Genomic DNA, 26,097 nt, shown 5'->3' with positions numbered 1-26,097 from the left:
AAGTTATCCTCCTTCCCTCCATCGTCCATCATAAAAGAGATATTAAGTTACCATTAAATTGCTACATTCGTGCAGGATTACCAAACTCCAGACATCTATGCATAAAATAATTCTCGACATCGGCACGGTAACGAATTTAATTCCAGATTACGTTTCATTTTTCATCAACAGCTTTAAATTATTCGATAATAAGTTACATGAAGTTACCAAATATATTTCCATACGATAATCAAATTTCAGATTTAAATGCAAAATAATTGTTAACGTCAATCCTTCCAATTTACCAAAATTATTAAGGGAATAAATAACTCTGTGCGAAGCCTCCACCATTTCCATTCTATATAAAAATCTGCAATTATTAAACACCGATAACAATTTAATTTATAAAATATATAACGAGTAATATAATAACATAATAATAGAACAATAACAACGCATCAAAAATAATATAATAATAATAATACATAACGAATCTCTTATTTCATTCTCAGACATGTATATATATTTTTAAAAAGCAGGGAACAACAATGAGAAGTTGTCTAAATATTCACGACCTATTTATCATTAACACAAAAGGCTTGAAACTACTGCGTTATCTTGATGCAACAGTCGCTGCACCAAAGTAATCCCGCAAATGCAAAATGGCAACAAGAGGATTGGCTCTCCGCTGATGCGTTTTTAAGGAGATAGGGGTAAGTTACGTGGCCACGTAGGAACAGGTATTCAAGAGGCACGTCTGATCTTGAGCTATTATCATCAGCGGCGTGTTTCGCCTCCACGGCCAGTACTAACGATCCCACGCAAACAAAAGAAGCCAGAGAACAGAGGCAGAGAAGCGAGAAGAGATCGAGGAGATTCGGAGAGCCGCGAGCCAGTTAGAACCGAAACGAAATCGACCAGGTGATCACCGGTCAGTGTTGACTTCCCGGCACGAACCGCACGGGGAACGCCATCAGGGGGCAAGAAACATGCAAGTAGAAGGTGAGGGACACCCGTAGAAATGGCATGATCACGGCACTGTTCCTTGGGAAATTTTTTAATTGACCATCCTCCCAGAAACATTCTATCGCTCCTGCTATCGTTACCCGGACGTTCTCTGAACCTTATTAATTACAGACATTCTCTAAACCTTAACTAATCGCAGTCATTAGGGTAGTTTTTAATCTTTTATTTCGTTTATTTTCGAATAGCAAAATCTAACGTGACTTGTTCGATAGGTCAAATAAAACCTGTATTAAATTTCTAGAATTTAAAAAATATTCGAAAATACTAAATTTAAATTAATGGGGAGGGGGGTTGGTTTCTCTATCACCTAAAAACAATTCAATTTCTTATTCCATAAATAAAATAAAAGCCGTATTAACCACTTCGGTACGGCGCGCATCGGCCACGAAATTGTGCCCACAGCCGGCACTCACCGTTCGCATGCTACTTCGTGCATCGACAGTGAATCCGTTTTGCTCTTTTACAGATCTTTGACGAGAAAAGCTTATTTATGTGTATTTCTGGACGTAAACACTGCAATTGTAGAGATAAGGCAAAAGTTCTTGGCAGTCGACTATAGTCGACTATAGTCGATGCTCGGCCGTGTGCGTTCATATCACGGCCGTCGACTATAGTCGACACTCGGCTGTGCGTGTTCATCTGTGGCCGTCGACTATAGTCGACGCTCGTACCGAAGTGGTTAAATATCTAGAATGTAAAAGATATTTGAAAATACTAAATTTAAAAAAGGGGCTTGGATTTTCTCTAGCACCTGAAAAGAGTTATAGTCATTTGATAAGATGTCCGAATATTAATCGCAGCATCTTAAAATTCGATTTCGTAGCAAATGAAGGAGCGCGCTCTGCGACTTTTTAATGAATAGACAGATAGCGGACACCCGAGAATTATATCGGTAGCCCCGTTACCGTGGAATCGTGTAGGCTAGCGAGGAACAGTGTTGAAAAAAAAGGATCAAATCTTGGAAACAAGCAGAGAGCAACGGTGAACGATAACCGCGCGCCGCCTGGACCTGTTTTATTTTTCTAACGAAAGCCTCCCCGGTTAACACGGCCGCTTTGAGGCGGTCGTGTGGCCACGTGTGCGTTAATGCGGCGCTGCCCCCGGCGAGGTTTTTCGAGATTTTCCCGGCAAGATTACGGCCGCGCCGGGATTCTTTTTTGCGGCTTCGTCCTGCGGCCAAAGTGACGTTATTATCCTGTAATGACAGCGATGAGTCGTTGCGAGCCGCGACACGTCGGCTGCCATTTTTACACGCTGATAAGGCTCGCTGGAATTTCGGGTCGTTCCCTTATTCCGAGAAATAATGATTTTAGGGAAAATCGCACTTACACGGGATGAAGCAAAAATTAGTCGACACGATTTCTCAGCCATCTTCGAGGGAAACAGTTTTTTAGCGGATCGTTGGAAGGGGATGAAAAATCGTGGGGTTAATTGGGACTCACCCTGTATACAGATGATTATTTATATGATTTTATAATTTCCGAAAATGTATAATTTGAGTAGGAAAATTGTTTGGTTATTATTATCATTGATTAAGTGAGTTTTAATAAACTACAAATGAAATATAAATAGATGCATAAATCAATTTAGAAAAACTTTTCCTCGAGTACGGTGAAAATGTCATTGATTTTCGCCAATGCAAATTTCGCATGGGTGTATTTAAAAAATGCGGAGACACCGTAAACCTGAGCGTGCACAGTCTATAATGTTTAAACGGCGATAAGATATCGGTGACTAAATTTCTGGCGCGGTGAATAGCCGCGTTACAAAATGAAGCATTCGCCGAACGGTTTTCTCAATCAGAATTGCACCCGCGCAATTAATTCGAAAACACGGGGTTGATTTTTTTTGGTCGGCGATAGAAGAAGGAGATCTGTTACACGGCTACTGTGTAAACTGGCGGTCGTTAACGCAGATCTCCCGGCAGAGATTACGAGGAGCGAGTGGACCATTAGCGGTTTATCAGTGCAATTTATAAAGTGAAACTCGAAATTATAGATCCAATTTGATACGGTTGGACGGCGGCGATCGACCGGTTGTCTTAATGGGCCAATATCGAATCACGGGCCGCGATTATTCTTTCCGAGGTACGATCACCGGCAATTTATATTAATTGACCCGAAACTGTTCCGAAGTCCACGCCATTTAAGCACTGGCAGCACCGCAATTAATTTGAAATCCTCGACAGAATAAAAATGCGGTCTCCCAGCGGCCGCCATCTTGTACGGAGGCTGCACCGATCGTTAGTCTAATCACTGAACTCTTGTACACCTTTCTCGATCGATCAGCGTGTTACGGTGACATCAAGTATCAAGTCATAGTATGTCTTAATATATACCAAAATATATTATATCAAATTATAATAACGTTAACACGTTGAATGCCACGGGGATCACCGGTGACCGGCACTGAACTTGGCAGTGACGCCATAGGGGCCACCGGTGACCGGCGCGCTCAGATTGATGAAAATATATATAATTTAAACAAATGACAATACTTATAATTTTTTTATTATTATCATCGTTGATGTAGTGGTATGAGGAAATGAATGCCTTACAAAACATCTGAAAATAGTTTTATTTATACATGAAATATAGTTTTATTATGTGACATTATATGTATCGCATAATAGAAAATTCATCGTGGCGCCACGGACAATTCCTGTAAAATGGGCGTGGCATTCAACGTGTTAATAGTGTAGGATGTGTGTAGTGTGAACGAGCGGTGCGGTTGAAGACGCGGTACGATTGAAGCGCGGTATGTTTGATGACACCTGGGCGAAGGGAGTGCGTTTGTTTCTGACTACGTATAAAAGGAGGCCCTACGGAGGTCTCGGGATTAGTCTGTTTTCGACGTTGCGTGGTGGAGATCCTTGCGTGAGAGTTTGCGAGTTTATCGAGAGAAGCGCGTGGAAAATCCTACAATAATATTAATTCGATTCAGATGTGGTTTATCTATAGTTTTATATACAGGATGAACCACGCAACGTGGTCGTCCAAATTTACTCTTTATTCTTTGATTAATTTACCCTGGTCATTTCTCAGATCAAATAACATAGTTTAAAGAGAGCTTCGACATGTGTGCAATAAATTGTAAAAATTATAGCGATTTAATCGACGATGACGTTAAACGTCTAATTAATTATATAATATAAAGTTGCTCGATGGTTGATGGTAGCAAGGGTTCAATGAACTCTAAAATTAATAGTAAGAACATTCAATTGAAATAATAAAAAAATTGTTAGCGACAAAGCGATATAAAAATTCGATTGTTTTTCCGGTATTTCTCGGATGTCGAGTCTCGGTGTTTTCGCGTGTTGTTTTCACCGTCTTCCGGTTCCTCGGGCGCTAATTACGGCAGGATCCGAGGGTCACGGTGGCCGGAGTGTTTAGGCGTCAGCCTGGAGACGTCGGGGAGTGTAATTTCACACTCGTTGTCAGGTCGAGTGGCTGTGCGGTTGAAACCAAGTGCTTTCACGAGAGCCCGTCGAACTCGGCCGATTGAAAAGAGTTCTGCGGTCGTCCTTAAATCGCCAACGGGACGGGAACAAGTTTCCAGCGAAGTTACACGGGACTCGCGAACGAGCCCTGACAGTTTTCGACGGCTTGTTAACCGATATTGTGCGCAGCTAGTCACGGCCACCCCCTGAATTCGATCGAAAATGACGCTCACTTTAAGAACGGAACTTCCCTGGCCACAAAAGGGGTTGCGTCTCGGCCCCCGTCTACCCTTTTGCGGCCGCGTACGCGCGTCTTACAGCGCGCGCAATTTACCGCCAACTTTTCTCACGTAATTCTCTCAGCTGTTCCTTGGAAACCAAAGTATTTAGACTACGTGTACGAAGAATTTCACACACGATTCATCTACTCCAAAGGATTTGGAATTTCTTACCGAAATTTTGTTGTGTTATAGACTGAATATATTATAATTTTGATATAAATTTCTTATAACCGTCGCGTGCTGGTGAATTCCGTGCCCCGATAGTTGGAAATTATGAAACGGGCGTCGCAACTGAACACAGATTAAACAAAAATGCCCGTTTCATGGTTTCCAACCTAATAGAATTTAAATTGTTTAAAATAAGGCCTTGACGAGATCTAAAGTAGTTATGCTTTATAGTCTTGATTAATATAGGGTGTTCCAAGATTATGGTGCTTTTCGGAAATTAAGGGTTCTTTAGATGATCTGAAGTAACTTTTTACTTAGTGAAAATGCAATCGGCGGATTCTTTTGCGAGTTATTAGCGAAGAACATTGGACGCGACAGCATTGCGCCAACTGCACTCGCTCACTGATTGGTCAGTGTTTTTCCTTGATAACTCGCAAACAAAGGTGTGTGTGTGTGTTGCATTTTCGCTAACGAAAAGGTTACTCCAAATGACCTCAGGAATTCCTCATTTCTCGTAGATACCTTAACATTGGTTCACCCAGTATTCGCGATACACGATGATGACCGGGGGGACTCTTCGCGCTGCAATTAGAAAACAAGCCCATTGACTGCACTCTGCGGAACACGTACAACGGTAACAGCTCCGCCTAAGCCCGCGCAATAAGCTCGCGACGTATCGAATGCTCGACGAAGAGAACTACATCAAGTTGCACAGTGTTGCAGGGATCGCTGGCGAACGAGAAAAAGATCTGTCGGATTTACCGTGCACGCGTGACTCGACGGAAACCAGGACGACGATCACGGTATCGGCTCGGCATTAACGCGCGAAGTAACGTGATACCGGTTATAAATTCCGATCGGTAGATAACCGGACCCGGCCGCCTGCCACTATTAAAACACGCGTCGGATCGCGCTTGCCGCCGGTTAATTAAGATAAGGCGGAATATTATTAAGATTTAAGTCGCTGTCGGTTTTCAGCCGGCGCGTGGCCCGTGGCCATGCACCGCGCACACCCCTTTTCCCTCCCTCTAGAGTGCTCGGAGGTTTTACCCGCGCGGTTATCCGGAATTATCCTCGCAACCACCCCCGGCCCACCTGCCCCGAGGTCATGTTGTGTGTTTCGAGTGCGTTGAACACACGGGACCCGCGCACACAGAGCCGCACCTGGGTGACCATCGTGGGCGCACGGCTCTATAGGTCCTTTCAAGAGTTACCGCGCGGCTAACTTTTCCGAATCGCAAAAGGGAGACGGCTGAATGTATGCGTGATCGCGTTATCAGAGGCCCCCGGGGGTCTGCATCCAACTAGTCCGATGAGAAATTCAGTTTCGAGGGAAGCACTCGGTTGTGTAGCTCGCGATACCAGGTGGTCAAATTGTTCTGGGTAAAGGAGCCTTCCATAGTGCAGGTGACGGTCGGGAACAGGACTTAACCCTTCGCAGTTGTATCAACTCCTTGTAGTAATTTGACGAATCTGGTAATCCTTAATAATAACCTGTTGGAACATTTATATATACTAGATTATTTGTATTTACTGTGCGGCAAGCCTTAGTTCATTGTTTAAATATTGGTAATGGAAGGGTGGACTTTGATCGAGATTCAACTTGAGGGAGAGTGGTATTTAGTAGACCATACTCTTTGACAAGGGGTTAATTAGATATCGAAAATTGTTTTTCTGGTTTATAATACGATTAGTATAGTATAGTATTTTACGCCCTATAGTAAATCACCCTCGATTACCCTTCATCTTATTTCTTAAACAATTAAAGACAATTTACTTTACAATTAAATTATGTATTTTATAGATAAGAAATTAAATCTTGTGACAAATTTTATAAACAAATTTAATAATATCTATATTGTTTTGTTTTAATGGAATCTTAGAGTCGTTGCTCGAGCGCAAGGGAAAAATTCTACGACGCGTTCGAACTCGTAATTTCGCATGATTTCGATCGGTCGCTTGAAATAGTTGGTTCTCGACGATGTTCCAGGTTTTCCGCGTTGCGACCGCGGAGCATTCGCTCGGGAAAGAAACCCGATAAACACCGGAAACAAGTCGTCGAGAGGATCCGTCCGGGATAGACGGCTCCTCGAGTTTGCTGATAAATTTGTTAACAAATTTCAAGCAGTATAATTAGAGACAGCTCGTCTAGCAGCGTATCATTAAACCAAGATACCTCTCGTTAAGCACGTCCACGATGAAATTGAAGCATCCCAGCTGGAGCTCGCGCGCCGGCCAACTTTCGCATAAAGTTAAAGCCGTGCCCCAGGCGCAAAAGCGTCTTCAAGGCAGGCGTGACTGAACCGGTGATTCGAGATAAGCTCGACCTTTGCCGTGTGCTCACTACTTACGGCTCGCTTTCGCCATACTCGACCTCTATTGTCTGTCTATTAACTCAATAACTTCGATTTTTCCACGCCCTCGCCATTGTTCAAGCATTCGGTTGCGATTCCTTATTTTCTTTTAATCACCGCGAGACGTGGATTGAAACTCCAATTAAAATTTTCAGTTTATTCTGTCAACTAAAATAAGCGAAGTAAGTTAACACGTTGAATGCCACGCCAATTTTACCGGGATTGTCCGTGGCGCCACGATGAAATTTCCATTTAGCGATACATATAATGTTGAAATATTATATACAATAGATAAATGTTTTTGAAATGTTTATTTCAAATGTTTTATACTGCATCCATTTCTTCACACCTCTACATCAACGATGATAATAATAAAAAAATTATAAGTATTGTCATTAGTTTAAATTATATATATTTTCATCAATCTGAGCGCGCCGGTCACCGGTGACCCCCGTGGCATTCAACGTGTTAAGGAAGAGGTGATATATTTACCGATCGTCAACGAGTATAAAAATCAGCCGATAAGTATGAATAATCGTATCCTCTATCTCTCTTCGGTAATTGTCTATTTTTGTTTAGAAGCTGAGAGAGAAATGATTGTATGTCGTGAAATGTAAGACGAAAGGCATCTAACATTTAAAAATTACATAATAACGAAATTTACCTATTATAAATTATTGGAAATGATTGATTATCGCGACAATCGATTTACAGGCTACCGATTCAAGCGAATAAGCCAGTTTACAAGCTTAGTCCTTAACCCTTTGACTACTGTTGGCGCCTATTGACGTCCGAAACATGTTGACTTTCCGGTACTGTAGGCGCCAATAGGCGTCCAGATGAAATTTCGCTGCCGTTTATTATTAAATTTGATTAATTATATATTGCGTAATATTTACGTTATGTATTGTAAAAAAAGCTTCAAATTATTGTTCACTTCAAGTAACGTTGGTTTAATGTAATAAAATTCAATATATTGAATATTTTAATACACTTCCTCAGAACTGCATGTCTAACGAAAAACAACGGCCGTGCCAAAGACTGCCGTAGCCAAAGGGTTAAAGCGTTAAGCAAGAAGACGGCCGCCGGTCCGTCAACCGCCATGTTGCCGGTCGGTTCGACATGGAATGGCGACGTCGATCGACAAATCTTGGTCGGTGCCCATAGCAAGTTCGTCGTCGAAAACGTCGTCCAGCAGCGTCTTATTGCCAAATATCCTTTGATTAACGCATTCAAGCGACAGCACGGTCGCAAGTTGCACTCGAAACTTCCGGCCGAAGTTTCCGGGCCCGGTAGGGGAGAGTTTCTAGGTAAGCTACTTAATCGTGCTTGACTGTAAATCGCCCCGCGCTGGTTGCAGCGTAGCCGATATTTCGTAGATAGTCGTTAAGCCCGGTCGCGGGAAATGTATTTTCCAGCGTGCATTGTTGCGTGCCCCGACCGAGCCCCATAAATCGTCCGATTTTACAGGGCGTGTGCTGTTAACCGTTCTTAAGTTCGACCCGTCGATCGAAACTGTTTCCGGGACCGCGTGAATGCTTCCCAAATTGGTTCACTCGAGCCGCTTGATTAATCGGGGAGAATCGAGATACTGCTCGCAGACGGTATCGTCCGAGAACCGACAGCTTTTTCCATCTGCAATACTTCGCCGCAGCGTGGAAACCGGATACAACCCTTCGTTGGTGTACCGAGGTCATTGGGGACCTTATGGTAATAATAATAATAACAATAATGATAATACCAATAGCAATAACTAGAATAATAAGAATAACGCTTATTTAGCTTAAGTGTAAGGAACCGGGTTATATTGCCCTAATTACGACGATGAGAATGGTAATAAAAATGACAGTAACTATTCTTCTCACTCACCTCTATCTTGTGATTTTTATTTTATCGGTTTCTATATTTATAATATTATTGAAATGCCGATTAGAGTATATTATGGTGCGAGATACTTCATATGAACTTTTTATTTAGTTTATACAAGTTTATACATTGGTGTTATACTGAACGAGATTAATTTAATTAAATGAACTGTAATAAACTGTGTAATATATAAGATTCAGAAGGGTAAAACAATATTTATTAATCAATTTCTTAGCATTTGAATATATGTAACGCATTATATTTTAATTTTATATAAATATACAAACCAAATGAATTAATTGAACCAACAGTACTACATAATATTTAAGATTAAAAAGGAAAAGGAAATCTGTTAATTCTTTCTCAAACTTTAAATATATATAACACAATAATATATGATAATTATATTTGAACACAAAAGAAAAATTAACAGAATAAATAAATTGGTGACTGAGAGTAGTTGTACAGGGCAACAGTAATAATTTAAATGTACAGCAGAATCGCAAATCTGTTTTAAAATTCCCCAAGAATTAAAGCATTGTATTTCGTGTCCCATTTCGGTCAATTCTTTACGTGTAACACAATTACCGCACCTTACGTATTTCTTTTTAAAGGAACTGCAACAACAACAAGCTGGCTAAAAAGTTAATTCGACGTTCGCAATTTTCCGGGAGCAATTTTCCTGTCGAGGATATTTTCCGGTGGGGTGGTCGGGGTCATCCATTTTCTAAAATTACAAAAGCTATCTGGGCACGGTATCTCGAAGGCGAGCTCTCACCGAAACAGACGTGTATGCGCAACTCATTGTATCATTGTACGCGATTCGATATCGCGAGCCGAAACTTCCCGAGAACCCTGCTCTCTCTCTCTCTCCCTGTCTCTCCTTCTATCTTTCTCCACCCACTACTAAATAACCCTACGAAATCACGTCGGAATCGGGTGTGGAGGCTTTTCACCAAGGTCCGCCACATCCTCTTACGTTGCAGCTGCTGCAACGATAGAATCTTGGCCTCTCCCCGTGAATACGTTCCCCGCTTATCTATATATGATTACACGTCTATGTAGTTTGAAACTCGGCTTCCTTCTCGCCGTTGCCTCTGCCCTTTCCCGACAAGAGTTTCTCCCGGTGCAAGTCCCTCCCTTCTCCTTTATCGAACCTTCTCCGCCACCCACGGACAACGCCGAATCCTTTTCCCACCCCTCGCGGATTCCCCGATTAATTGGATTTTTAATTAATTTTTGTTGCCGCTCCTTCGAGACGCTCTAAAGAGCGGACGACGACCCGGAGGGACGACATGACAAAAGCCAGTCCATTTTATCCGCGAAACGAATATCGTCTGCGAGACGGTTAACCCTTTTCGGTGTTCTGTTTGCATGTGTTTATTATAGGCGAGAGTCGCATTGTTTAATTTGTGGTGGTCGTCGAAAAGTTTAGTTTAATGGCATTTTTATTATGTTGTTTATATCTTTACTGTGTTGTTTATATGTTTATTGTGTTATTTATTTTTTATTATCATACTTTGTCCAGCCTACCTAACATTGGATGGTTTAAGAAGGTTTAAAATTAATTCGACACGTGTCTTATTGATTTCAATTAAATATTAGGTTATCAAATATGAGATTATAGGGTTTTCTTTCACTTTATTTAATTAGTTACGAACGACCCTAATAATATCATTTTGAACCTATTGAATTTTGTTTATAAAAAAGGAATTCGTATAGTTAACTATTTATCTTTCAATCGTTGGAGAATCATTCCTTAAGAAATCCGCGATTATTCGTGAAATATTGGGATAAAGTGTTGCTATACATGAATGTATAGGATGTAATTCTTCAGTATAATAGTATAACAATAATACTGTTGTATAATAGTAGCATAATAATATAATAATAACATAATAGTATAACAGTATAACATAACATAGTAACATGGCATTGTCCTGACATTTCCACTGCTCCACCTTTAATTCATACATTTTCGTCGTAGATGCATCCAGCAGTATATTTCATAATCAAAATTAATCCCTAGGCTTGCGACTCGCTGGCTGACCGGCCCCGCAGGTTTATTAATCTTATTAATCTTAATATTAATGTTTTTTCAGGAGAGGAAACTATATATACGTATCCGACGCCAGTGCGCGTTGCTGCGAAGATTGAATATTCATAACAACGAAGTTACCTTTCCCTTCGATTTATTTCGACTGGATAATAATAAACGATATTTTTAACGACTCTCAACAATCTTATAAACAAAAGTAAATTTGATAAAAATCACTTCAAAGGGTGAACCCTATACACTATAATAACGAAGCTTGGTTAAACGAAGTTTAAAAATAAATATAAAATGTTATTTATTTTTTCTAAATTGAAACGTAATTTTATTCGTTTGTTATCAAAGTCTAGGAACGAAATTAAGCGAAGACTTATAAGAAATAAAAATCGTGTCGTTCTATCATTGAAATTATTAAGGACGAAGAGATATTAATCGATGCGACTATGAAAAAAAATCATAGCGCAAAGGGTTAACGTTCGTTAAACGCGAGAAGGATTATTAGACACGAGATAGACGTCCCTGCGCACGAAGAAAAAAAAATAGGACAACGGGAGCAAAAATACATGTAAGGGCAAAACGTCGAAGATTCTTCTTTCGAGACTGAACTCCGCCAGGGAAATCGACAGGTGAATAATTGAAAAAGTTCGCCTGTCACCGCGAAATGCATTAACGTTCGGAGAGACGGGACGCGGCAGGAATGCGTTTCCGGCCGTGTTGCCTGCTGTTGTCCTTGCTCAATGGCTGCTCGAGTTATGGACAAGTTGATGCACATGAAACTCGGAGGCCGTGTGGGGGGGAGGGAAGAGATTTTAATAGAGAGAAATTCAAATAGACTGGGATTGTAGCCTCGGCAACTGGGGAAATCAATACGGAGGAAATGAAGCCGAGGTTGCTGCGCTGTTTTGTGCCAGAATTTGTTTCTCCTTGTGCGCCGTTCTCGCCTGACAACTGTCCGGATCGCACAAACGAAAGTATTCAACGTCCAGTTTTTAAACGGCCACCAACCACATCCATTCTAAGGCCAGCAACCCCTTGCCGTACAATTTTTATAGAGAGAATAAAAAATAATTTTTATAGAGAGAAAGTTCAGTTTTATAAAGATTGTTAAAAGTGAAATTGTTTATACGAGTAGCAAGAATCAGTTTCGTATGCGTAAAAGTGCACTTTGTTATACAGATTTATAGTTGAAATGCCTTCGAGTGCAAAGGGTTAACAAGCAGATATATTCGAAAGCCAACAACCCCTTGCCGTGCCATTTTTACTATAGTTGCAACGGTTAAGAGTTTTTCTATTGCGATCATTTCTAAGAAGAACAAAAGGCGACTTATATATTTATTAGGAAGATTATATTTATTCAGTATATTTACAGGGGAACAGAATTTTATTTTTATTGTATCCTACAACAATCCGCTTTCATTTTTCGGCAGAAGAAATATCGTGGGGCTACGAGGGACTCAAAACTTGTTATATTGAATTAATTATTTCCTGTAAAATTGAAGATATTATTTATCAGTTTCAAAATGTAAAGTATGAAGTACTACACGAGGGATAATGGAGAGAACCTCGAGGTTTTAGTGATTATATATTTATATATAGCAGACTATTTCAGACTATTATGGGGTAATACCACGGCAGGACTGTTCTACGGTTAAAATAATGGAATAATATTTATACTTAATAGGTTCTTTCTAGAATTATCCGTCACGCGTAAAAATTATATTAAGCCATTGCCTTCGAGTTTATATAAATAAGCCGAGTAAGAAATAAATATATGTATAAGTAAATATAATAAAAATAGTGACGATAATAAAATAATCAAATTAGAAATAAATACACAAATGAAATTAATAGAAATCGTATTGTCTATATTTAAAATTGATCTAAACCAGCTCCGACGAAACAATGATACACGAACAAGTTCTTAAAAATCGGAAAAACTATCGGAAAAGTAAAAACGGCGGAAGACGGTCGGGTCAAAACCTTCGTACGAATTTCGTTGACAAAGCGAACCCTGAACGAATAACGAAAGCCAGATTAAAACAGGTCCGACCGGCCGATAATGCCGAAATAAGGGTTTAATCTTAATCGTAAGCCGTCTAAATGCTTTCGAATAACATTTTAACATCCCGGTTAGGGGATTTGCGTGCACACATTCTCCGGGGAGCGTCGGCGTCGTCGTCGCGCCCCGTCGTTTCCGACGAGGGTCGCCCGAAAATTGTCCGCGGGCTCGCTTAAACAGGTCTCGGCCGAAACTTTTTCAATTATTCCTGCAAAATAGCCGGATCAAAGTTGCCGGCCGGCTAGGTGGATTAATAATTCCGGTATTAATTAAAATTCAGTTATGACGGTGAGAAATAAGGGGCAGTCGACCGAGAGGATCCCGTGACGAATCGATACCGTTGTCGCCCTGGGGACGGATATAATCGTGAATTAATCGAATCAGCCCCGGGAACACGTGACGTATCAAATTCTGGAATATCATTTTAATTACCGGCCCCGGTTCAAGGGTTGTTTACCGCCTCTTTTATCCCTCCCCTCCTCCCCATCGCTGCCACCATCCTCATTGCCCGCTTTTAATCCGTCGCTCATCGTCGTTGTTCTCGTCGTTCTCGTTTCACGAACGTTTACCACTTTTGCGCAAATAAACCACCGCTGTAAATAATCGGCAGAGGGGCCGCGCAGGAGGAGGACCCGTCCACCCGGAATCGTATGAAAAGTTATCGACAGTTCTTTGGAATATTCATCGGCCCACCACCATGAATAACAGATCAGCCTGATCATTTTACCAGCCGGCATTAACATGCGAAAAAGTTTCACCGATATTCATCGCGTCTAAACGCACTCCGGGCCTGTCGTCCTAACGCGCTGCTCCACTATTACCCCTGAAACCGCACTTTAAAATGTACTTCGAAATAATAACTGGACGTTCGATTTTGATAATTTATTTTTACGTCGATCCGTTGCATTAGTTTCCTAATTTTACCAAGGCGTCATCTGTATTTTTCCAAACTTACCTGTGACCTTCAATCCTGTTACCGAGAACATTGCTCGGCCTGCCAAGATTATACTTTTCTTTTTCCACAAAAGTGTACGAATCGGACTAACGATCCTTCGAGCAAACATTACATATTTACATCCGACGCGGAAGGTTCATTCGATTCCCGCTGCGGCCACGGAAAAGGCAAACTCGATTTTAGTTTTTGCGCCGGCTCGATCGCAGGGCAAACGCAAATTCCATGGGCGGGTCTCCTCTGACAGGTTCGGTAAACACGTGAGAAATCCAGGAGAGACCTTCGGACAGGGATTTAGGGTAACTGAGTGTTCAGGCTGTTCGTTAAAAACCCGGAGGCAACACGAATAAGTGAATTAGGAAGGTGCGAGGCCAGACGTCCTTTTAGGACGGCCATTTACCTTCCCCAATTTTCCATCGTCGCCCCTGTCCTCCCCCTTCTCTGTTACCGCTGGAAAAAAGGAAGACGAAGACAGGCCGCAGAGAGTGGCCTGTCCTTCTGCTCATGGAAACCTTTGTCAGAGACGAGGAAAGGAACATCTCTTCTGTTTCCTTTCTTTTTTCGTCGCCGGAGTTTGGTTCCTCGTTTAAAGCAGAAACTGGGGGATAATTACTCCGGCAAAGGACAAGTTAACACATAATTCATCGGCATTATAAAAATTCGTCATTTCGCGGTCTATCACCAATAGCTAAACAACAAAAATTCGTTGTACGTATATTGCAAAAATGATTGATTCTTCTTCTTTTAATTCTAAATAAATCAAATCCTCTTTCTTACCAAACACGGATAATTTCAATAAAGACAAATTTGTTTTATGCTAACAGAAGAAATTTGTTCCTTCTGTCATCCTAAAATCGTACCCAAAGCTTCGCGATTTAACCCAGAAACACCCTATATAAAAATATTTATAATAACGTCGATATAAATAAAAAAGATTAATATTGTTTCATATCTTTATGACAACCAAAATAGAAACGATTAGATTTGATCTAAAGAAACGAGTCTCTTGGTGCGCTGTGAGATGTAGGAAATCCCCGAAGCGGATCCACCGTGAAATATTTCTCGGACTATGTTTTCCCATTGAACCCTCGGCATCGGTTTGCAGGTTAGACGGGTCATCCGGAGCCCCGGAAAGCAACAGCTCTCGCCGTAAAAGCCGGCACAGGCACGCCGTAAACTCGTTCCGATCGTGTACCAGCGGCAAACAGTTTCGACACGGCTTATTAGGCTCGCCCTGAATAATTGAGCACCGTGTTAATTAACTCGACTTCTCACCCTTCGAATTAAACACCGGGGAGGACGTGCGACGTCGGCCGCGCCCCGTGAGAACCGACCGATTAAACTCGCGGCCGAAACCACCGACGCCCCCCTCCTTCGCCGCCCGCCTTCGCTTCTTTTCCTCGGCCGTGCCTTCCCCCCACCCGCGCCGACGTCGCCCTACTGATTTCATTACGCCCTACCGCTCGTGTTTCGCTGAATTTATTGGGGTGATAATTGTTTTGCGACGAGCCCTGTAATAAAAGTACGGCACCGCCGATTCTAGGGGGTTGTTTTTCGGGACGCCGTTCGGACAACGAGGGAACGGCTCACGACCGGAGCTTGTAGGACGCGTCCGGAGTGTTCGTATTTGCATAGAATAGCGTTTAATTAGCCTCGCAATTAGGGCAGTGGAGCCGATTAAATGCGAGCCAACCAAGTGGTTTCCTTCCGGCAATAATTAATTTTTATGTTCGTCGAATAAGACTTGTTACTTCCATTTATTCCTCTGTTTTGTTTATCTTTGAACAGCTAGATTTCATATGTATTATTGGAAAAGATAGCTTAACATTTTAACAATAATTCGAGTATTTTAGTTTAATTTTGAAAGCTATTCCAATTGAAAAAGTCTTCGATTATTCTCATTACCGGGAAAAGAAATTCTGTCATTGGTAAGCTTGTATTTAAAATATTATCTATTATTGTTTAAATATCATTGTTGCAATATACTAGTCAATTTGAGTGAATGGTTAGACTTACAAAATGTCTAAATGAATTTAACTCGTGTCTTTGTTTTCGTTATCTCGAACGAAGAAAAGAATTCACCATCAGCTGTTCGACATTGACGAATAAATTTGAATTTTTAAATTGCACCAACCGCTAATGAATATTAACGCGGCCATACTTTCCCGTCGCGTCTCGAACTTCCTCGACCGCTGACAAAAGTATTAACACCGGCCCATGCAAAAGTTCGCCGCGGACGCATTTTCAATTTTTAAGATCGCTGGGAACGCTAATCGATTCGAAAGAAGCCGAGAGCTGGGCGACGCGCGGAATATAAATGCCCCTCAAAGGAATAGATTATCATTGATAACGAGCAAATGTAGCCCCGGCGCTTGATTAAAGATTAACTCATTTAGCGTTCTTATTTCGCTAGAAATCCGACGGAATCCGTAAAAGGCGCAGAAAAATTCCGCTTAATCCGCACGCCGTGGGACGGGACTCGCGAATTTGTATTCGCGCAAACATCGTCAACGATGATTAAGTAAAGAAAACTACTTAAAGAAAGTGGGGAAACTTCGTTAACCTTTTTCGTCGCGTTCTCCCCCATCCCCGTCACGGTTATATTCGCGACGAACGCGTCAGATTCGCAGTCGGTTCGTCGCGAACCTGTCCGCAAGTTTCGCGATGGTATTGCCGACTGTTTAAATCGAAAAGTTCAGCTCCTCTGCTAGCTGGAAACTCTCGAATATAAGTACGGATTGTTATCGTAAGATAAACGATAATTGATCGAAATTGCGAAGAGGAGTTTAGTGATAATTGACAGCAATTGTGAGAACGTGGATTTAATGTTTTTAATAACGATAGATGATGTTACATATTTATTATGTTAAACAGAACCGAAAGCGAAACAGGGAACTGAAAATTATTATACTGAATTATAAAAGTTATATTAAGTTATAAAAACAAGTTATATTAAATTATAAAACCGAGTTATATTAATAATAAAACCAGTCGTCAAGGAGTGACACTATAATCAGATTTCCCCACACCTTATAGACAATAAATATAAATTAATGAATAACAATAAAATTTAGCAGAGAAAGCAGAAAACTCCTTAAAAAATAAGGAATATGAAAATATTTAACAATATCGATACACCACTTCAGATGCATTACATTTCCAGAAGCAACTACCCCTACTTTCAGCAACAGAAGCAGAAAATAATTTTCCTTAATCATCTTAGTACCAAAAGAGTCGCATATACCCGAGAGAAATATACCAAATCTATTTGATATAGTTTAGTAAAGTTTCAGAAAGAAATTATAAAACCTGATAATAAGAAAACTCAAAACGGAACAAATACTATAAAATCAAGCGATCGTTTATTAAGAATATTATGAAAAGTACAGCAAACAACGATACATCATTGTTCGCCACTGAGAGGGTTAAATATCGTCGATCCGCTCGTAATTGCTTGAATCATACGCCATATAGGACGATTCGAAGCGGCCATTTTCGGAAGCATTTGAATACCCGACTGCGGCACTCTCCTCGCCGCTCCGGGGCGGAGGGTTGGAAAAAGCGTGTCGCGGGGGTGTCGAAACGGGAAAGAAGTTCGAATCTTCCGCCGGGTGGAGAGAGTTTGACTTGCAGAGTGCTAATATTAAAGTTGGCCGTCGCGGAGGGTTGAAAGCGTAGCCGGCCATCGGTCCGCGGCCGTGGCGGGGGGGAACGGGGGGCGGGTCTGGGCGTTTTCTTCGCGCATCGGACCCGATTAGATTAGAATTTGTTAGGGGTGTCGCCCGGTAACTTCGTCAGAGGAACGCTGTCAGTTTTGTTTCATCGCTCCCGGGCGCTGCGAGAGCTTTTTGGGAAAGTTTCCGCGCGCGGAATTCCGCTCCGAGACACGGCCGAAACTTTCCGGCTGAATACCGACTTATGAGGGACGACGTGGCCCATCGGGGGGTGAGGGGGGGGGGGCGAGGGCTGAATTAGCCCTGGCACGTAATACGCCGCCGAAGATTTGACATTTTTTTACCGCCGTTCCAGCTCTACCCCCCTCCCTTTTCTCTTCCCTTCGTTTTTACTCGCGACAAAGATCTCCTCTCCCCGGGGATCAGTTTTTGCCCGCGGAATTTTGCACCGAACTTATAATTTCCCGCCTCGTCTTCTTAAAACTCCGCCTCGCGAGCTCTCGCTTAAATATGCGCGCCGAATTTCTTCCAGTTTTATTTGCACTTCGTTTGTTTTTTTAACTCCGGGGAGGGTGGAATGGTAATCCGACGGGATCGCGGAATTTCCGCGGAGTTCCAGTCGTCCGCCTCTGTCTGGGTAAGTTTGTTTGTCTCGTTGACTTGTCCAGTGTTCGGGGCACCGAGGAAATTGTTTATTGTTAGGCGTTATTGTTAATGGACATTTAGTGGAGTCTAAAGGATCTTTAGTTGTGGATTTTAATGGATTCCGGGGTTTGATTGGTTGCTGCGAATAGATTGTGAATTTTTCGTATTGTTGTAGACATTAGGAGCGATTTAATGTAGTTTATATAATATATAATATAACTAATTTATATAATATATAATATAACTAATTTATATATGGGAATATAATTAATTTATATATGAAAATATAGTCAATCTATATTGTATTTCGCTTGATTTTATGCAAATTCGAACGCTTAACATTTTGATATTTCGATCGATAAAATTAATCGACAACTTTGCAGTCTAAATTATCAATTTGATACCATCGAAAATAATGTGTAATATCGCTGTAGCCCTCGTTTTATTTACTCTGCACAAATAAAAATCTATAGACGGAGGTTTCGATGTTTCTCAGCACACGACCGATGCGAATGTTTAAAATCCGCATTACGAAGGTAATTAACGGTAACGTCGAACGAAGGTTTCAGAATTGATTCCGCATTTTTGCTTATTAGAGGGAACGGAGGCATGTCGTCGAAAATGTTCGATGTATATTTTTTTTCCAAGCCGAATCTCGCCACTCGAGGGAATCAATTTCCCCTCACGTTCTCTCGGCGAGCAGACGTCAAAGGGGAATTTCGATGAGTCGAATTGACAGTTTTACGGTCCCCCTCGAAAGCTTCCTATATTTCGTTCGTCTCCATTGGAGATCAGAAAAAGCTTTTCTTCGTCATCGTGGATACTTGTCGAAGATCGGGACGCTTCCTCTCGTCAACTTAATTCGAGCGTGGATCGCGAGAAACGAGAGCCTGTGCATCATTCGTTGCATGCCAGCCGTGCGTTCCGGTACACTTCTCTATGGTTTCTCTCGTCAAATCGGATCGAATCGATTTCATAAAATTATGCAAATTATCCCGACAATGACTTGCTTTCCGAACGAAAAGAAATTGCTTTAAAAGTGCTTTATATTCGTTTATACAATTTACGGTTGCTGTTTCTCCCTACTTATTTTAACCGTTTCAGAGATAATTGTTTACGACGTTCGTGAATAGATATATTACTTTAGAGCAAATTGAAGATTTTAGGGTATTTTATGCATAAGAAACATCTTATTTTTAATAAATTAGAGATTTGTCAACACTTTACCGTATATAATAAACGGTGATTTATAGTAGATCCAAGGTTAGTTAATTTTCACAAGGGTAGAAAATCCAAGCATATTATATATTAAAATAAATAGAGAATCCAAGCGAATATTATTTCAGAATAAACTAATAATCCAGAATTATTTTATCTGCAATTGAATTGATTAAGCCCAACGATATTTCGTTTCGCAATAAATCACAGACGAACAGATATTTTATTTTATAGTACATTGAGAAACCTGGTCGAAAATATTACAAATTCTAACTTCATTTCAGCTGCTATAAGTGTTCGCTAAGATTGCGTAAAATACTCGCTTTTAAGCGTTGCTGTTACGAAACAGGCGCAACAGTTCTGAACAGATTGGACGCAGTGCCGATCGTGTCGAGCTGTTTGAAAAATTGACGAATTATCTGGTACTCACGGTGTCTGCTTTTAGAGGAGTCCACGCGAAGCGTTCCCTCGCTTTGTATTTGATCTTTGCCGTTTGTGACGCGGCAAGTGTAAAACCCTACGTCAGACACGTCCAGATTGATGATCTTCAGTCGACTGCCGGCGATGTTCTTTGCGGCGTGCTCGTGTACCTGAACATTCGACGTTTCTCGTTCAATTAGTTCAGCTTAATAGTTCCACTTCAATAGTTAAAGTGTTAGTTAATTTCGATGACTAAACATGATAATTGAACTTGATAATTAAACTTCATAATTAAACTTGATGGTTAAACTTGCTAATTAAGCTTGATAGATTAGCTTAATAACTAAGTCTAATAGTTAAGCTTAATAGTTAAACTTGATACTTAACTTTGATAACTAAGCTTAATAGTTATCAGAATAAGCTTAATAGTTAAACTTGATAACTAAGCTTAACAGTTAAACTTGATAAATAAGCTTGATAGTTAAACTTGATAACTAAGCTTGATAGTTAAACTAAATAGTTACACTTGATACCTATCTTTAATAACTAAGTTAATAGTTGAACTTGATAACTATGGTTGATAGTTAAGCTTAATAGTTAAACTTGATAACTAAGCATGATAGTAAAACTTGATAACTACGCTTGATAGTTACGCTTAATAGTTAAATTTGATAGTTACGCTTAATAGTTAAATTTGATAGTTACGCTTAATAGTTAAACTTGATAGTTACGCTTAATAGTTAAACTTGATAGTTACGCTTAATAGTTAAACTTGATAGTTAGGCTTAATAGTTAAACTTGATAGTTACGCTTAATAGCTAAACTTGATAGTTGAACTTAATAGTTAAACTTGATAGTTACGCTTAATAGTTAAACTTGATGGTTAAACCTGATTAATTAAATTAATGAACCAGCAGGCATCTTACCTGGGCGTGGATCTTCTTGATAGTGATTTTCGGACGTCTCTCCTCGAGGGGTGCTTCGTTCTTGAACCATTTGATCCTGGTTGGCGGAGGATCGCCAACCACCTCGCATTTCATATTAGCCGCCCCTCCAGCATCCCTTGTAATATTCGTTAGGGTTCGTATGAATTTCAATGTGCCGCTCTTAAACCCTGATGTCGCCTCCACGTCAGTCCTGCAAACAAAAAATTTGTATCTGTTGAAAGCAAACGCCGTGCGTCACAAAATCACCGTGCCACTCAATTTTTGTTGTAAATGCATAATATACATAGTCCATTTTAATATATAATAGTAATAATGAAATTTCTTTATATTTGAGAAAGTTTTGTGTTCGATGTGAAATATACTTAATATATGTATTTAATAATATATTTCATAATAGATTTAATAATACACTTGGTAATACATTTGATAATGCATTTAATAATCGACAGTATTTATGTCTGAGTATACTTTGATGGTATAAAATATAATAAGTATATAAATGTATTATATCATTTTAGATTTAATTGCAAACATAATAAATAAGTCAAAAAGAAATGGCAAATTCTAGTCAACCTATTAAAAATCCAAAATGGAAATAAATTCGAGGAAATATTCCTTATCAATTATAATAAACAGGAATACTATGTAATAAAACACGACTGAAATAACTGTTTCAACGTTCATATTATTTCTCATTTGCAATTACGTGAAACAGAAGTACGTATTCGAATTTCTGCACACCCGTTAGAGAATCCTCATTGAAATGTACGAGCAACATGTTGTCGCGAGAAATTGACCAAAGAACGTCCAGGACGAGGGTTCAATTTTTTATTGCCTGTCAGTTTACATGCTCCGTTTAGCATGATTACAGGTAGAACGGCGCGCCACGTATGAAAATTCAACGATTATTATACCTGTATCGATATTTTTACAGCGCGAGAGAGTTGCGCGCCGCTCGGAAAAATGCGTTACACGAGGACGGAAATTTGTAACGATCCATATTACATGTTGTAGAAGCGTTACGCCTCTGGCAAATATCCACTAATTATAGACTGTTTTGCTTGTTTATTTAACGAATAATAATCGAGTCGAGGCTCGAGGTATGTATACCGAAATAAAACGAAACACATAAAAATCAATCGCTAATAATTATTGTCCTCCTTAATTAGTTTTTCCTGTCGTTATTACAAATAAATAGTAATAGATCCTAAAAAATTGCGATCACATAAATATTTATGTAAGCGACGATTTTTCTTATTCTATTTTCAATACAATTCCCGGAAACTTCTCTCACCCCGTTTTGCAGAAACAAATTAAAGCTTATCTTATCGTATTATTGGAGTCTCTTCAAATCGGTTTAATAAACTGTTGATCTTTATTATGTGTTATTTATATTACATCCTATCAAACTACAATTTGCGAGTAATAAATACATACGTAATAAAGCGTGGTAGGAGCAACAAGCTGAACAAATTGTTAGATCGCCTGATAAAATTGAATCGAGCCCGCGATATTAGTTAATTCAATAGCCGCTAGTGCGATTGAATTTGCGAGTAATATAGGCGGCCGCATAACAATGTCAGTGTTTGCGATAACCTATAGTGGTCCAGCGGATGCCTCCGAGGCCTGTGTTACCTGGCACACATAAGATCGATAGCCGGAGTAATTTCATCTAGGCTCCGCTGCTAACAATGTAACTTTAAAATGGGGATCATTAAAGGAGCTTGGCTCTTATCAGGGCCAGCCAGCGAAAGTTTCAGCTGATTGACAAAGGAATTTTGATTAAGCCAATGACGCGGGGACATTGGCGGAGGATCCTCGAACGAGAGAAACTTCGAGTGCTCCTTCATCGATCAAGTGTCCCTTTGATCTTTTTAATCCAATATTTTTGGAAGCTAGGCTTTCGTTACTTATCCTGCAATCTTGATCGATAGCCTCCTGATTAAAATGGCCCGATATTAGAATATTCAAGGATTCCTTCCTTTGATTGAAAATTGATTAAAGAACTTGCTATTATTACTATTACTATGATTATTATTATTACTATGATTATTATTATTACTATGATTATTATTATTACTATGATTATTATTATTATTATGATTATTATTACTGAAGTGATTTAAATACTTTTTCAATTTCGTAGAGACAAAAGCGGAACTGTTTTGTTCAAGCTTTAAGAGATTAGTATTTTTAGGAGTTACTAAAAATGTTTCTGTCTAAATTATATGATTCTCATATTAATTATAAGAATGCACTCTGCAGGAAGGAAAATTTCCAGCATTTAATAAATCAAAATGCATAGGAGTCTACACTGCAATGACAAATAGTAAAAGTACGCAATAGTATAATATTATATAACATAATATAATACTGCTCTTCTCCAATTTATTCGTTTAAACAACTAAAGAAGGAGATAAGTATTCAGGAAGCTCCGTACTTTGTAATTAAAACAAAGAATATTAATCTTTCATAAAAATCCATAGCCTACTTATAAAACAATATCATTTTCAATAAGAATGTCACAATTGTGATGAATAATTGTCGCGACAAGTTAGTTAAAACAAAATATTAAAAACAATGTTATTCAAAAATCAATCACAAGCATAGAGGTACTAGTACAAGTAATAATAATAATACAGCATAGAAATAATACTGATAACAATAAGTAAAATATTATTTCGAACACTGATTCGGTGAAATTCCAAGCGAGCCAAGGAAAATCACGATATTCTGACGACCGTGTGCGGCAGATTCGACCGCAGAAAACCGGGTGATAATTGCGGGGCCCGATAATTCCATCGAAGGATGAGCACGCGGCCGACGAATCGGCAGGAAACTGCTCGTGGAAGTCGCAGTCAATTGCGACTTCCGGTTGCACTCGAGGGCTAGGAGTAATCGTGTATATTCGGCCAATATAAATCGGACGGGGGCGGACGTCGCCGTTGGACGCTGCGACCAGAATATTAAGTATGAATATGTTAATGGAGGCCACCCTATTCTTCTCACCCTCCCTTGTCGCGAACTCTCGCGGCAAAATAATGCGTACCGCGCGGACTTTCCCTGTTATCAAGGGGGTTGATATACGATAGCTAGGGTCGCGCTATTTACCGGAGTGTTTTCTGGAAATGGACTGCCCAAGATTTCGCTGCTCTCCCCCCCTGTCTTCCCCGGGGGCCGTAGCCTCCTGCGAAACGTTAATTCGCCCCGCGGTGATTTATGGCGGGAATCGTGATGGCGCGGCGACGTGTTCGCGCCTGGCATTCAACAGTTCCACGCATAAATTATCCTCGGGAATCATCAGCCTCCCGACGATTTATTCTTACGGTTGCGTCTGTGGAACGATTATTCTCCAAATATTTGTTTATTGTGAAAATAATTAATATTTTCTACCATGTTATTATATTTTTTCTTACATGTTATATATTATATTGTTACGCTATTTTATTTTTCTACATGTTATATGTTATATTATATACGCTGTTTCATTACTATATTGTTATATATTCTATTCTATTATTATATATGTTATGAAAAATAATCGCCCGCAAAAGACGAGTCGAAGAATATTTGCAGAGCTGTAAAAATGCCAGCATCAGTACGCAGCAGGATTTCTTGCCGGGCAAGACAATGGCGTCTATCAATGCCGGCGCACTGGCAGCGTTATTTCGCCGACCCTCGGTCTTTCAAGACACTCGGTATATTAAACTTCGTCATTGACACGGCGACGAGGTGAATCGCGACAACGAGCGACGATTATGCAAAGAGCTTTTGAAGCACGCATGTCAGACGCAGATTCCCCCACGGTTTTCCAAGTCCTATCCCCCCCCTCCTCTTTCTCTCTCTCTCTCTTTCTCTTTCTCTTTATCTCTGCGTGTCTCGCTCGCTCGCTATCACTCTCTTATTCTCTCCGTTCCTCTTTCGCGGACAGCAGAATCGAGGAAAGCCCGGGTGGAAACGGGTTACGTCGCGCGATTGTTGTCCCGCAATTAATTAAACTCCGCGGCGCGGCCGGTGGGAATTTGTTCGTTTGCTTCTTTGTTCGGAACACGGCCCGTTCAGCCGGGTCAATTTCGACAACAACGGGGCCGCTCTCAGCCAATAACCGCGCCCCGCTTTCTTTCATGTTTTATAACGACCGCGTCAAAATTTCTGGAGCGGCGCCGGGCGGCCTGTGCCGAAGGGGCGCGCGCGCGCGACGCTCGGGTTCGCGGCTGGCAAAAAAAAAAGCGTCGTCGTATCCGCGCGGAAATGGTTAATTGAATTTCGCGAAGTCCCGGTGACCTCCCGCGCGGACTTTCCGGACAATTTGAAATTCAATCGAACACCGAATTCGATCGAATTAAACTTTCGCCCGGGGATCCCCGTCGTTTCGTGTTTCATTGTGCGGTCCGATGGAGGCTCCATCAAACCGGCGGCCCCCGTCTCCGTGAAAAAAAGCACCGGTTTTGTTTTCGGGCAACCGGCTTTTGGATCGAATTTCCGCGTCTGTTTCCTTTACAAGGTTTCATTTCCATCGAGAATTTGAAACGTTTTGACTGTTATCTGCTCTTTTTTTTTATTCCTTTTTTCTCGCCAGCCTCTGCGACCATATGACCCCTCCCCCTCCCCCTTGGAAAAAAAACGGACACGCTGGCGAAGGAGGCGGAAAATTGCGTTTGACGATTGCATTTTTGTATTAATTTTTAGTTGGTAGGTTAGGTTAGAGGGTGTAAGTTTTAGATGGCAGCGAGTGTCGCCGGCGATAAGAATGGCGGAGGGCGGAGAATGATCGACAATCCTTGCAGGGTGCATTAAGGGAATAGTGAAACGAATATTTAAATCTTAGCACCCGAAAGCTGTTTTAATCGTAAATCAGAAATAACTTTTTTGAATTATAATATTCTTATTTTATACGACAAAGTGCGTGTGAAATGTTCTACGTCGCTTTATATTTTGTTAATTTGTAAAGGTAGATTGCAATAATCGCTAATGTTGAAAGGTTTTGAATTAAAACTTTAATACACTTTATTTTTA

General features: G+C 40.5%; 1 protein-coding gene across 1 annotated transcript in view; it reads right to left on the bottom strand.

The window, feature by feature from the left end:
• Positions 1–26,097, bottom strand: part of Ror (tyrosine-protein kinase transmembrane receptor Ror) — a 359,630-nt gene that overhangs the window by 30,697 nt on the left and 302,836 nt on the right. Inside the window, exons 3-4 of the mRNA XM_078181083.1 lie at positions 21,061–21,271; positions 20,145–20,304 (exon numbers count right to left, since the gene is read on the bottom strand). Of these exons, the coding sequence (XP_078037209.1) occupies positions 20,145–20,304; positions 21,061–21,271 (371 nt within the window). The remainder of the gene's footprint in view (positions 1–20,144; positions 20,305–21,060; positions 21,272–26,097) is intronic.

This window comes from Augochlora pura, chromosome 5 (assembly GCF_028453695.1).
Source record: "Augochlora pura isolate Apur16 chromosome 5, APUR_v2.2.1, whole genome shotgun sequence".
NCBI classification, from domain to species: Eukaryota; Metazoa; Arthropoda; class Insecta; order Hymenoptera; family Halictidae; genus Augochlora; species Augochlora pura.
Note: the sequence above shows the minus strand (reverse complement) of the source record. Positions and strands in the feature narration are given on the sequence as shown.